Source organism: Rattus norvegicus, chromosome 2 (assembly GCF_021556685.1).
Source record: "Rattus norvegicus strain SHRSP/BbbUtx chromosome 2, alternate assembly SHRSP_T2T, whole genome shotgun sequence".
In the NCBI taxonomy this organism is placed as follows: domain Eukaryota; kingdom Metazoa; phylum Chordata; class Mammalia; order Rodentia; family Muridae; genus Rattus; species Rattus norvegicus.
The window spans coordinates 22853480-22867643 of record NC_141535.1 but is presented as its reverse complement, the minus strand read 5'-3'; the positions used below and the strand labels follow the sequence as shown (position 1 = coordinate 22867643).

Below are 14164 nucleotides of genomic sequence, written 5' to 3'. Positions count from 1 at the left end.
GACTCCATCTCAGGAAGTAATCCCAAGAGCTGAGGTTGCAGTAAATTCAAATGCTTCTGCAGAGAGAAGAGACTAGAGAATGAAGATACAGCCCCAGGTGAGGGGAGACTTCTGAGAGCTATACATTTGATATAGGATTATTATATAGAGTGTAAAAGAAACCAATAAATGCTAAGAAGCAAGACAACCCATTTTCCAAATAGAGAATGAGATGAAGAGATCTCAAACGGTGAGGAACAAATGAGCGGTAACATATGGGGAAGGTTCCACACCTTTAGCCACCAGGGAAGAGCCTTTCCTTTTCTTTCTCTTCACTTATTCTACGTTATCACAAAGAAAAAATAAATGGTTATGGGAGTACCAGAATAGTAAACCCTTGTAAAACTACTGATGGGATTGTAAATTAGTGGAGGCATTATGGAAATAATTTCTTGCTTTCTTCAAAAACCTAAAAACAATTGCCATATAAGTCAGGTGTATCCACCCTGTTACATACAGCAAGGAGGATAAATCACTATTCCACAGAGATTCTTGAACATCTGTGCTTTTTTCTTATTGGATATTTTTTATTTACATTTCAAATGTTACTGACATTACCCTACACTGGGGGCTCCAGCCTTGGCAGGACCAAGCACTCCTCCTCCCATTGGTGCCCAACAAGGCCATCCTCTGTTACATATGCAGCTGAAGCCATGGGCCAGTCCATGTGTAATCTTTGGATGGTAGTTTAGTCCCTGGAAGCTCTGGTTGGTTGGTATTGTTGTTCTTATGGGGCTGCAAACCCCATCAGCTCCTTCAATACTTTCTATAACTCCTCTAATGGGGACCCCATTCTCAGTTCAATGGTTGGATGAGAGCATTTGTCTCTGTATTTGTCATGCTCTGCTAGAGCCTCTCAGGAGACAGCTATATCAGGCTCCAGTCAACATGCACTTCTTGGAATCAGCAATATTGTCTGGGTTTGGTGGCTGTCTGTATATGGGCTGGATCCCCAGGTGGGGCAGCCTCTGGATGGCCTTTCCTTCACTCTCTGCTCCACTCTTTGTCCCTGTATTTTCTCCTATGAATATTTTTGTTCCCCTTTCTAAGAAGGACTGAAGCATTTGCACTTTGGTCATCTTTCTTCTTGAGCTTCATGTGGTCTGTGGGTTGTATCTTGGGTAATCCAAGGTTTTGGACTAATATCCAGTTATCAGTGAGTGAATGCCAGTATTTTTTTTTTTTTTTTTTGTGATTGGGTTACCTCACTCAGGATGACATTTTCTAGTTCCATCAATTTACCTATGAATTTCATGAAGTCATTGTTTTTGATAGCTGAGTTATATTCCACTGTGTAGATGTACCACATTTTCTGTTTCCTTTCTTCTGTTGTAGGGCATCTGGGTTCTTTCCAGCTTCTGGCTATTATAAATAAGGCTGCTATGAACATGGTGTAAAATGTGTCTTTGTTGTATGTTGGAGCATCATTTGGAGACCCAGGAGAGGTATAGCAGGGTCCTCAGGTAGTGGAATGTCCAATTTTCTGAGGAACCTCCAGACTGATCTCCAGAGTGGTTGTACCATTTTGCAATCCCACCAACAATGGAGGAGTGTTCCTCTTTCTCCACATCCTCGCCAGCATCTGCTGTCACCTGAGTTTTTTAATCTTAGCCATTCTGACTGGTGTGAGAATCTCAGGGTTGTTTTGATTTGCATTTCCCTGATGACTAAAAATGTTGAGCATTTCTTTAGGAACTTCCCAGCCATTCACTCTTCCTCAGATGAGAATTCTTTTTTTAGTTCTGTACCCCATTTTTAATAGGGTTATTTGGCTCTCTGGGGTCTAACTTCTTGAGTTCTTTGTATATATTGGATATTAACCCTCTATTGGATGAAGGATTGGTAAAGATCTTTTCCTAATCTGTTGGTTGCTGTCCTGTCCTAATGACAGTGTCCTTTTCCTTACTGAAGCTTTGCAATTTTATGAGGTCCCATTTGTCCATTCTTGATCTTAGACCATAAGCCATTAGTGTTCTGTTCAGGATCAAGTGACCATAGGTATATGGGTTCATTTCTGGGTCTTCATTTCTATTCCATTGATCTACCATCTCTGTAGCAATACCATGCAGTTTTTAATCACTATTGCTCTGTAATACAGCTTGAGGTCAGGGATGATGATTCCCGTAAAAATTCTTTTATTGTTCAGGATAGTTTTGCTATCATTTTTTTTGTTATTCCAAATGAATTTGCCCTTTCTAACTCTATGAAGAATTGAGTAGGAGTTTTGATGTGGATTGCATCAATTCTGTAGATTGCTTTTGGCAAAATGGCTATTTTTACAATATTAATCCTGCCAATCCATGAGCATGAAGATCTTTCCATATTCTGAGATCTTCACTTTCTTTCTTCAGAGACTTGAAGTTCTTGTCTTACAGATCTTTCACTTGCTTTCATAAAGTCACACCCAGGTATTTTATATTATTTGGGACTACTATGAAGGGTGTCATTTCCCTAATTTCTTTCTCAGCCTGTTTCTCCTTTGAGTAGAGGAAGGCTGCTTATTTGTGTGAATTATTTTTATACCCAGCTAACTTGCTGAAGGTGTTTATCAGTTTTAGTAGTTCTCTGGTGGAACTTTTAGGGTCACTTAAGTATACTATCATATCATCTGCAAATATTGATATTTTGATTTCTTCCTTTCCAATTTGAATCCCTTTGACCTCCTTTCATTGTCTGATTGCTCTGGTTAGGACATCGAGTTCTATATTGAATAAGTAGGGAGAAAGTGGGCAGCCTTGTGTAGTCCCTGATTTTAGTAGGATTGCTTCAGTTTTCTCCATTTAGTTTAATGTTAGCAAGTGGTTTGCTGTATATTGCTTTGACTATGTTTGGATATGTGTCTTGAATTCCTGATCTTTCCAGGACTTTTATCATGCAGGGGTGTGGAATTTTGTTAAATGCTTCCTCAGCATCTAATGAGATGATTATATGGTTTTTATCTTTGAATTTGTTTATATAGTAGATTATGTTGATGGATTTCCGTATATTGAACTATTCCTGCATCCCTGGGATGAAGCCTACTTGTTCCTGATGGATGATCCTTTTGATGTGTTCTTGGATTAACTAAACAGAGTCAAAGAGAAAGTAACAGAAGTTATGAGCATCTATGCTTTTTTCAGTGATGTTCACAGTGGTCATGTTATATAGCCTAAGGAATCTCTCAACAGATGAATATATAATATGTGACAATCAGCCATAAAGAAGAAAATTATGTCATTTCCAATAAAATGAATCATTGGGGATCATCATATTCACTGAAATAAGCCAGACTCAACAAATATCTTATTTTCATTCATTTGGGAACCCAAGATTTTTATATAGATACACACACACACACACACACACACACACTCACACAAACACATGCACACATGTATGCACGCATGCATGTGCACAGACACCATGTGTACACACGCATGCATGTGTACACACACAGGGGTGGGGGAAAGTGAAAGGGCAGGAGGACATGAAGCAGATTCAGGACTCCTGGGGAAAGGACTGGAACTGGAAGTGGGAAAGGGGAGAGAAATCTAGAGATGAAAATGGATATGGTCAAAGTACAAGAGACACATGTATGAAAACACCTATGAAAGCCACTGCTATGTGCCTTCAATATACAGCAATATAAAATATAGCAACCAAAAGTAGCACTAACCCAGCTTAAGATAAAATGTGGTTTCCCTTTGGTTACATATAACCTTTACAGGTTGAATTGGTCTGTAGCAATCTTCATAGGTTTTACAAACTGAAAAAGAAGGTAGGATTCTGTACTTGAGCATTCTAGCAAAAATATGCATTCAAAATTGTAAGTTTCAGGTCTGAAAACCAAACAGACAAATAAGAGACTTCATTAAATTTGACTACATTAAAATGCATGCAGAAACTGTCATTTATGTATACATATTCTGCTAACAATTTAACAGATTAATCTCATGTGTTCAAAAAGAAAACAAAAACAAATTCTGTGAATCGCTAACGATACATGTTTTTTGTGATTCATTTCAAATACTAGTAATCATATTTATCTAACAATTTTCAAATTCAACTCTTACTATCAAGTGTCTGACTAGTTGATATAAACGTAAATATTCACAAATTTCTGATGTATTTTGGAATTAATTGCATCTATGCAAAAAAAAACCCACAGTATAGGAAATAATTTGAACAAATGAAGTATCTGTTATATTTAGTGGTCATAATATCAAGGGTTCACTTAAGTGTTTTTTTTTATATATTTGAAGTGGGCTTAATTATTATTTCCATTGATATCCTTTGGAAGAACGTTATTTTTCCTAGTACAGGTAGAAATTACTTAAGTATCTTATCATTGTGGAGGAGTTGCATACTTAATTAGGTATTTTTCTTTTAATTTTGGATGCACAAATCATTGGAGCCATTAGATAGGAACTTTTCAAAAACTTTTAGTGACAGAATCACATAGAGTTTGCAAATGTATTACTCCAAGGGGACAAACTACATAGTCAATTTCAACAACATACATAATTTCAGCAACGGAAATATAAAATTTCAGTCTTATAAAAACACCACAAATCAATATTAAAAACTGTATGTGCATAGGCTATAGCAAGGTGTAACTCAGAAAATAAAATTTGTTGAGAACTTTAAGCTGAAAACAAATTTGGTAATGCAAGACTCATATTACTGACCAAAATAAGTGCATTTTGACGAATTACGTTGATGAATTATATTTTATAGATATATTTATTATAGACACCAAACTGAAGATATGAAAACAGATTAATAACACCAGTAAGAAAAAAGAAACTAAGTGAAAACATTGTCAATGTTGAATACAGGAGTATATTCATATTTTATAAGTATATGTAAAGAGTCCCACACCCAGTACTTATCAGAGGTTTGAATTAAAATCACAATATGATGCTAGAATTTGTCTATCCACGTGGCTAAAATAAACCAAAAGGGAAATAGTTGTTTAGGACCTTTATACATCAGTCATGATTTCGTACAATTTTAAAGGATCTTGGCTGTATAATACCCAAACTGCATACATGATATCTTCTGTTCTAGCAGTTCTATTTGAAGGAATGACCCCCATCCCTATGCAAAGGCATTTGTAGAGTGTCAGTCCAGCCGTGTTTGTAATAGTGAAAACCTGTAAAGTTCCAAACAGCTGTCATTAGAAAACAATAATAAATTATATTAGTTTGATTAATTAATGTTATGAATAATGTATAACTATAAATATAGTGTGGATGAAGATCTCAAATATGCTTTTCAAAGAGACCATTTCTTTGAGAGAGGAGAAGATCTATGAACCCCTGAGGACAGGGAAATATAAAATTTGCTCATGTTGCTATAGTAATTTTATTTAGCCCATCAGTTTGGCTGATTATTTGCCCTTTAAGAGCTTCTGCTTTTCTCATCTGTAAACTCTGTGAGTCACTGTCGAGCAAAACTAAAACTTCTGAGTTCAGTGAATTTTTTTTTCCTTTTTCTTCTTTTCGGAGCTGGGGACCGAACCCAGGGCCTCGTGCTTGCTAGGCAAGTGCTCTACCACTGAGCTAAATCCCCAATCCTGTGAATTTTTTAAAAAATATTTATTTATTTATTTTCTATATAGGTACACTATAGCTGTCTTTAGACACACCAGAAGAGGGCATCAGATCTCATTTCAGATGGTTGTGAGCCACCTTGTGGTTGCTGGGATTTGAACTCAGGACTTCTGGAAGAACAGTCAATGCTCTTAACTGCTGAGCCATTTCTCCAGCCTCAGTGATTGGCTCTATTGTACAATATTTTAATTTTATTTCTTTGGAGTCTGTATAGCTGAAAGACAAGGATAAAATGTATCATCATTGGATTATTGTAGTCTCCTCTCATATACTGACTCTGCTGTTTCATTACAGGTCATCAGAAATGGAAAGGAAAGTCAGCAGAATCTCTCTGGCTTCTGAACCCAATGTAACCTACTTTCTACAAGTGTCTTGGGAGGGGACGATAGGATCTGGTTTTGTTATTACACTTACGGATGGCCATTCGGCCTGGACTGCAAAAGGTAATCTGGACAACAATCCTGTTTCAAGTAAAAGTTAAGTAATGTTCTGCTCTTCTGGCCTCTGGTACTCTTCAGGTTAACGTGCTTCTTCATAGAAACATGTCACATCAATACTCAGTGTTCCATGATCTGCATTTCCATGTTGCATATGGGTCCGTAATAGTTGATGCTGTTTTCCAGAATTGTCACTGTGTACAGTAGCTAATTCTGCCTGCTATGTCAGCTTTATTGTTTGAACATAATCATAGTTTTATAATGGCCTTTTTATAGAAACATAAACAACACTTTTAAACTATTTGTCTCTTCTTGGGACCTGGACAAAGCCTGGGGCTGAGAGTAGGTAGATTGTGGGGCCAAGAGAGAGATGCTGTTGGATCGTAGGTGTGGAGTTCTCCTGCTATGCTTTGGCTTCATCTAGTGGTTTAGCTTGAGTTTCTTTTGAATGCTTTTGTAATGTGTTTTAGAAAACAAAACAGACCCACACCCCAGTATGTGGAAATTGTGCAGTTTTATCATAGAGACTTGCTTTTGCAAAAATTTTTACTGATCTTTTAAGCTGTGAATTGCTTCAAGTCATGTAGAACATATGGCAGGGGCCCCTCATTAGTGCAGGGGGTAGCATGCCACTCTCATTATGTGGCACGCATAAAGTTAAAAAAGTAGAATTATGCTGTTTTCAAATACCAACATTTTAATGTTTTTAAGGATTAAAACAAAACCCTTTCTTTGTAGTTACATAACACAATTACTTCTAGAGTTGTGGATGGCATATTAGATGAAAATTTAAAATTTGTTTATTTCATCTGCCTTTTGTGGCAGCAAATGAGGAATGTTTACATTTGTATTATAGGAAAACAAAGGATTTAAAGTACGATGTGTGCAGTACTCCTTATGTTAAATACTTGAGATGTATCTTTCTTTGTACATAATACTAGTTGCTGACTGCTTCTGGCAGGTAGCAGTGAAGTGAGATTTGCTACATTTGCCCTATGGAGGGAGCATACCCATATGACAGGTCATGTTTGAAAGCAGAGACAATGTGATGCCTAAAACCGTGGTAATGGCTCAGAGTGGAACTTGGTTGACTGAGTGGACTCAGCAGACTGTATTTATACAGACACACACACACACGCGCACACACACACGCATACACGCACACACACACACACACACACCAATGATAATTAGAGAAGAGAGTTTTAACTATGTAAAACTAGTCAGAAAGAAAGAAAACAAACTGATCATTTGACAGCTAGCATCTGTGTAGATGAGAAGTGCAGCCTCCTATTTCTCACATTATATACTTCTCCTGAATTCAGTGCAGTCTTGAGTTTGTCATCTAACTAGTGTAATCTAATGTGACAGACTTGTGTCTCTCGCTGTACTCTTCGGCGGTGTGTGAACATTGTGGCTTCCTATAGTGACCACATTTCAAGCATGGAATTTTAAAGTATACCCTGTAATGATTTTATCTTCAAAATTATCCAATGGCATTTTAGATTTTACATATATTTTATGCCTTGCACCCATTTATATTTTCTTGTTTAACCAGTAGGGCAAATGCATAAGCACATATAAGAACATGTCTTTATTTAAGACTTATTACATACATGTTATATGGTACATTACAGACATTACACAATTAAGAATATTGAAACAATTAAATAAATGAAACATGAAAATAGATTTCCTTCCTATGCTTCTTCCTGTGTTTTAGTTGTTGTTCAATTTTGATTGATGCAACCTTCAATTATGTGTAATTTTTACTCTTTTCATTTAAGTGGAAAGGATGTGAGGTTTGTTTTAATCTCCCCCACACTAAGCCTGCTGATTTTTTTCCCCATTAGCAATGCTTTATCTAATGAATGTTTGGGGACCTAATTATCATGTGGCCTGTCATCAGTCACTTCTGTATTACAGTGTTGTGTCAGAGGGTCATTTCACAAAGTGGGTTAATGATTGATGATCACTATGTCTGTGCCTTGTAAAATAATTGCTTCTGGTAGCAAGAAACATATCACCTAGCTGCGGGATATCTTTATGTATATTGAAGATTAATTAAAACCTTACTAATGTTTTACTATAAAATATTTAGATTTCTGAACAATCTTTTAAACAGGTATTTTGTTAACTATATGTAATTAATACTACAGAACTCGTAAGATTTTTGCTAACTATATGGAAATAATCTAAAACCCGTAAGAAAGGCCTTTGTGTAAGTAGGTCTCCTATGTGAGGCCACCCATATTTCTAATGCTGTAAGGGTGGTGTCTTCCGCTCTCTGACAGAGCATAGGATGAATCTGTGTAGTCCTTACTTACACATAGGAACATTGTTTCAGTGTGTCTTCACCAATCTGAAAATGATGTCTGTGGAGTCTCTGCTGGTCTGAGAATAGTTTCTCATTTTTATTTGTCCTCTCATCTTGTAATGAAGTGGTTTAGAACAATGAATGCATACAGATGTGGTCTTAGCATAAACATAAGCTGGGAAACAAGTTAATTTTCCAAGATTATGGTTTTGGAGTGGACAATGAAAATCTCATATTCTGTTTAAAAATAGGGAATGCTCGTCATGCTTTAAATAGGGAATACTTGTCATACTTTGAAGACAGATTCCCTTTCACATAAGATGTTTTCTTTTGTTATGTTGAGTTTATAAATTTTAACTTACATTTTTAAGAATTTTATACATGAGTCCTATATTTCCATTTATACATCTCCCTGTCCTATTTCACTGTTCTCCTGTGCCTTCCCACTCCATCTCAAATGCATGTCCTTTTTTGTATGCATGTATTTATTTATGTATATATATATTTATATACATATATATATATATATATATTCTGCTGAGTTTGTGTGTTATTCATATGTATGTGGATTTAGGGCTGACCACTTCTGGCAGCATAACGTATCAGGGGCTCCTCCCTGGAGAAGACTGGTTCTCCCTTCCCAGCACCCATAAATTGCTTGTAGTTTTTCGTCCAGGAGTGTGGACTTCTGAGATTCTTTCCGTCCAGGTTGGATGTCACCTGGCATTGCTGTTGTGTAGGTTGTCTTCAAGCAGCTGTAATATTGAGATTTCATGGATGTCACTTCACTGAGATATAAAGAAGACACTATGCCCCAGCAAACATCCTGGTTTTCTGGCTCTTTGAAATCTGTCCATTCATTCTCCCTTGGTTTTCCCAGAGCCTTAGTTGTAGGGATTGTTGTAAGTATATCATTGGCGATAGGCATGCTACAATCACTTGTTCATTGTATTTTGACCAATTGTAGATTTTTTTTTTATTAAAATTACTTTTATTTTTTTTAGCAGTCCAGCCATTGCCCCCTTCTTGGTTCCCCCTCCCACAGTTCCTCAACCCATTCTTCTTCACTCTCTCCAAGAGGATGTTCTGCACCCCCCAACCCCAAACAAAACTCTCCACTTGCTGGGGCCTCAAGTCTCTTAGGCACCTCTTCTCCCACCGAGGCTAGACCATGCAGTCCTCTGCTGTGTGTGTGTTGCGGACCTTGGACCAGCTGGTGTATGCTACTGGTTGGTGGCTCAGTGTCTGAGAGATCTCAGGGGTCCAGGTTAGTTGATACTCCTGGCCTTCTTATGAGTTTGCCCTGCTCCTCAGCTTCTTCCAGCCTTTCCCTAATTCAACCACAGGGCTTCCCTGACTTTGAATGGTTGGGTGTAAGTATCTGCATCTGTCTCAGTCAGCTGCTTGTTGGGTCTCAGAGGACAGCCATGCTAGGCTTCTGTCTGTAAGCAAACCATAGCATCAGCAGTAGTGTCAGACCTCAGAGTCTTCCCTTGGAAGGATCCCAGTTTGGGCTGGTCACTGGACCTCCTTTCCCTCAGTCTCTTCGCCATTTTTATCCTGCAGATCTTTTAGACAGGAACAATTCTGGGTCAGAGTTTTTGACTGTGGGATGACAACCCCATCCCTCCACTTGATGCCCTGTCTTTCAACTAGAGAACTCTCTATGAGTTCTCTCTCCCCACTGTAGGGCATTTCACCTGAGAGTCTCTCACCTCCCAGGTCTGTGTTAATTTCTAGATGGTCCTGAGGCTGCATATTTTATTCATTGTGCTGGCCCTCTGGGCTTTTATCCCCCACCCCCAAATCTGATCCTGTTCCCTTTTCCTCTCCTCATCCCCTCACCCACCCAACTCTCTCCTCCCCTCTGCCTCCTGGTTTTATGTCATGGTCTTTGATACACTTTGATTTGAGCTATGTGCAGGTAAAATATGTGGATGAGTTTTCATTTTTCTACATACAGACTACCAATTAGACCAGTACCATTTATTCAAAATGCTTTCCTTTTTCCCACCATATATTTTTGGCTTCTTTATCAAAGATCAAGTGTCAATAAGTGTGTGAGTTTATTTCTGAGTCTTCAATTCTATTTCATTGATTGACCTGTCTGTCTCTGTACCAATGCCATGCCGTTTCCTCTCTATCCTCTTGATCTCCTTTTGTCTTCTTATTGTTCTAGCTAGGACTTTGAGTGCCATATTGAATAGATAGAGGTGGGCATCCTTGTCCCTGATTTTGGTAGAATTGCTTTAGGTATCTCTCCATTTAGTTTGATATTGGCTGTTAGTTTGCTGTAAACTGCTTTTATTATGTTTAGGATCCTGAATTTTTGATCTCTCCAATACTTTTACATGGGTGGGTGTTGTATTTTATCAAATGCTTTTTTAGTATCTAATGAGAGGATCATGTGATTTTTTTTTCTTTTGAGTTTGTTTATATAGTGGATTACATTAATGGATTTTTTTTTATTTTTTTATTTTTTTTTTACAAGCTGCTTTTGCTCATGTTTGTTTGTTTACCACAGCAATACAAACAACATTTTTTAAAAGTTAAAAAGAAAAAATCCAGGGTTGGGGAGGATTTTTTTTAATTGAACTAACCTTGCATCCTACTTGATGATTGTGAATGAGGATTTTGATGTGTTCTTGGATTTGGTTTGCTAGAATTTTACTGAGTATTTTTACATTGATATGTATACAGGAAATTGGTCTCTAGTTTTCTTTCTTTGTTGGGTCTTTGTGTGGTTTAGGTATAATAGTAATTGAGGCTTCATAGAATGAGTTACGTAGTCTTCCTTCTGTTTCTATTTTATGGAATAGTTTGAGAAATATTGGTATTAGCTCTTCTTTGAAGATCTGATAGGATTCTGTGCTAAAGTGCTGCCCCTGGGCTTTCTTTTTGGGGGGTAGTGGTGGTATTTAATGGTTTCTTCTATTTCCTTGGGTTTAGATAGTATACCTGATCTTGATTTAACTTTGGTAAGTTTTATGGGATTAGAAATCATCCATTTCATCCAGATTTTCCAGTTTTGTTGAATATAGGCTTTCATAGTAGGATCTGGTGATTATTTGAATTTCCTCAGTTTCTGTTGATTTGTCTCTCCTTTTCACTTCTGATTTTGTTAAATTGGATACTACCTCTGTGCCCTTTAGTTAGTTTGGATAAGGGTTTATCTAGCTTGGTGATTTTCTTAAAGATCCAGCTTTTGGTTTTGTTGATTCTTTTTATCGGTTTCTATTTGGCTGATTTTGGCCCTGAATTTGACCCTTTCCTATTTAGTGCTCTTGGGTGTGTTTGCTTCTTCTTTTTTTTTCCTAGGGATTTCAGGTGTGTTGTTAAATTGCTGCTGTAGAATCTTTCCAATTTCTTCATGAGGGTACTTAGTGCTATGAATTTTTGTCTTAGCCCTGCTTTTATCATGTCCCATATATTTGGGTATGCTTCGTTGATTTGTAGGAGATTTTTAATTTCTTTCTTTATTTCTTCTCCTCTGACCAAGTTATCATTGAGTTTCCATGTTTAGTTGTTCTGTTCCTATGGGTGTGTGTGTGTGTGTGTGTGTGTGTGTGTGTGTGTGTGTGTGTGTTTATTTGAAGTCTAGCCCTAGTCTGTGGTGATCTGATAGGATGCATGGGATTATTTCACTCTTTTCATATCTGCTAAGGCTTGTTTTGTGACTTATATGGTCAGTTTTGGAGATGTTACCATGAGGTGTTGAGAAGAAGGTATATTCTTTTGTTTTGGGCGGAATGTTCTGTATATATCTGTTAAATCCATTTAAGTCATAATCTCTATTAGTTTCACTGTGTCTCTGTTTAGTTTCTGTTTCAGTGGCTTGCCTATTGGTAAGAGTGGGGTGTTGAAGTCTCCTGCTATTATTGTGTGGGGTTCAATGTATGTTTTGAGCTTTAGTAGTGTTTATTTTATGAATGTGGGGATCCTTGCATTTGGGGCATAGATGTTTAGAATTTTGACCTTCTTGGTGAGATTTTTCTTTGATGAATATGAAGTGTCCTTCCCCATCTTGCTCAATAACTTTTGGTTGACAGTCTGTTTTATTGGACATTGGAATAGCAGTTCCCCCTTGTTTCTTGGGACTATTTGCTTGGAAGATTTTTTTTTCCAGCCTTTTATTTTGATGTAGTGTTTGTCTTTGCCATTGAGGTGTGTTTCTTATATGCAGCAAAATGCCGGATTCTTTGCATATCCAGTCTGTTAGCCAATGCCTTTTTCTTGAGTCCATTGACATTGAGAGATATTAAAGACAGATAATTATTAGTTCCTGTTTTGTTTGTTGTTGTAGGTGTTATTAGGTGTGTATGATTTTCTCCTTTTGGTTTTGTTGTGAGATGATTAATTTCTTACTTTTTTCTTTGGTGTAGATATCCTTTTTGTGTTAGAGTTTTCCTCTAGAATCCTCTGTAGGGCTGGATTGTCAGATACATATTATTTAAGTGTAGTTTTGTTCTGGAATATTATGGTTTCTTCATCTATGATGATTGAGTTTTGCAGGGTATAGTAGCCTGGATTGGCATCTGTGTTTCCTTAGAGTTTGCATGACCTCTGTCCAGGCTCTTCTGGCTTTTAGTGTCTTTGTTGAGAAGTCTGGTGTAATTCTGACAGGTCTGCCTTTATATGCTGCTTGGCCTTTTTCATTGCTGGTTTTAATATTTTTTCAATGTTTTGTCCATTTGGTGTTTTGATTATTATGCGATGGGAGGAATTTCTTTTCTGATCCAACCTATTTAGTGTTCTGTAGTCTTCTTGTACATCTATGGCCCTGTCTTTCTTTAGGTTAGGGAAGCTTTCTTCTATGATTTTAGTGAATATGTTCTCTGGCCTTTTGAACTGGGAATTTGACTCTCTTCTATCATGCTTGCTTCTCACTCTCTTGTAAACGTACTTTTAGATATTTTTGACCATTCACCATTATGGTATACTGGGTTGTTTTCCTACCAAATTAAATGAGTATTTTCCATTTCCCATATGTTGTCAGCATTGAAATTATCTTTTTAAAAATTAATTAATTAAATTTTCTGTTATATATTACATCTCAACTGCAAATTTCCCCTCCTTCCTATCTTCCTAGTCTCTCTTATCCACTTGTCCTCTCCCTTAAACCCATTCCCCCCGGTTTTTCTTCAGAAAAGAGTAAACCTTCCAGGAATGTCAACTACTCAGGACATACCAAGGTACAATAAGACTAGGCACAAATCTTCATATCAAGGCTAGAAGAGACAACCCAGTAGTAGCAAAAGTGTTCCAAGAGCAGGTCAGTGTGTCAGGTACATGTAGCAAGGATCCTCCTCTAATGAATAAAGATTTTAGGGGACCAGCCACTGGGCGAGTAGTAGGTGGGAGTTCCAGGTTGGGGGCAGGGAAGGAGGAGAAAAAGAGAGTATGGAGGAGGGAGGAAGGAGGATGGAGAAAGAGAAGGACTACCCACATTCGGGTGGATTTAAGTAGCCACAGGTAGCTATGAATATCTTATAAGGATCGATTATTACAGGACAATTTGTCTTATCTAGCTGAGCAGTTTATATCAATATCAAATGGCTCTGAGTTTATTGTGTGGACATTTTGTGGGGTGAGAATTTATTGATGGAAAACTGATCTCTAAATTACAAGCCTCAAGAATTTAGATTTTACCGTGTTACTGGGAATTGTGACAGGTCACCATGAGATGAGTGGTCATTACTTGTGGCTGGAGTGGCCCAGGTCGCTGCTAGGGTTAGCCATAGAAGCAGCGAGACTGCTGGGGCCAGAGAGTAGCAGGC

General features: G+C 37.5%; 1 protein-coding gene across 2 annotated transcripts in view; it reads left to right on the top strand.

The window, feature by feature from the left end:
- The window catches only part of Xrcc4 (X-ray repair cross complementing 4), a 234014-nt gene that overhangs the window by 6736 nt on the left and 213114 nt on the right, over positions 1-14164 (top strand). For both annotated transcript variants that reach the window (XM_087621642.1, NM_001006999.1), the window contains 1 exon segment: positions 5928-6076. In XM_087621642.1, coding sequence (XP_087477768.1) covers positions 5938-6076 — 139 coding nt within the window. In that variant the 5' untranslated portion in view covers positions 5928-5937.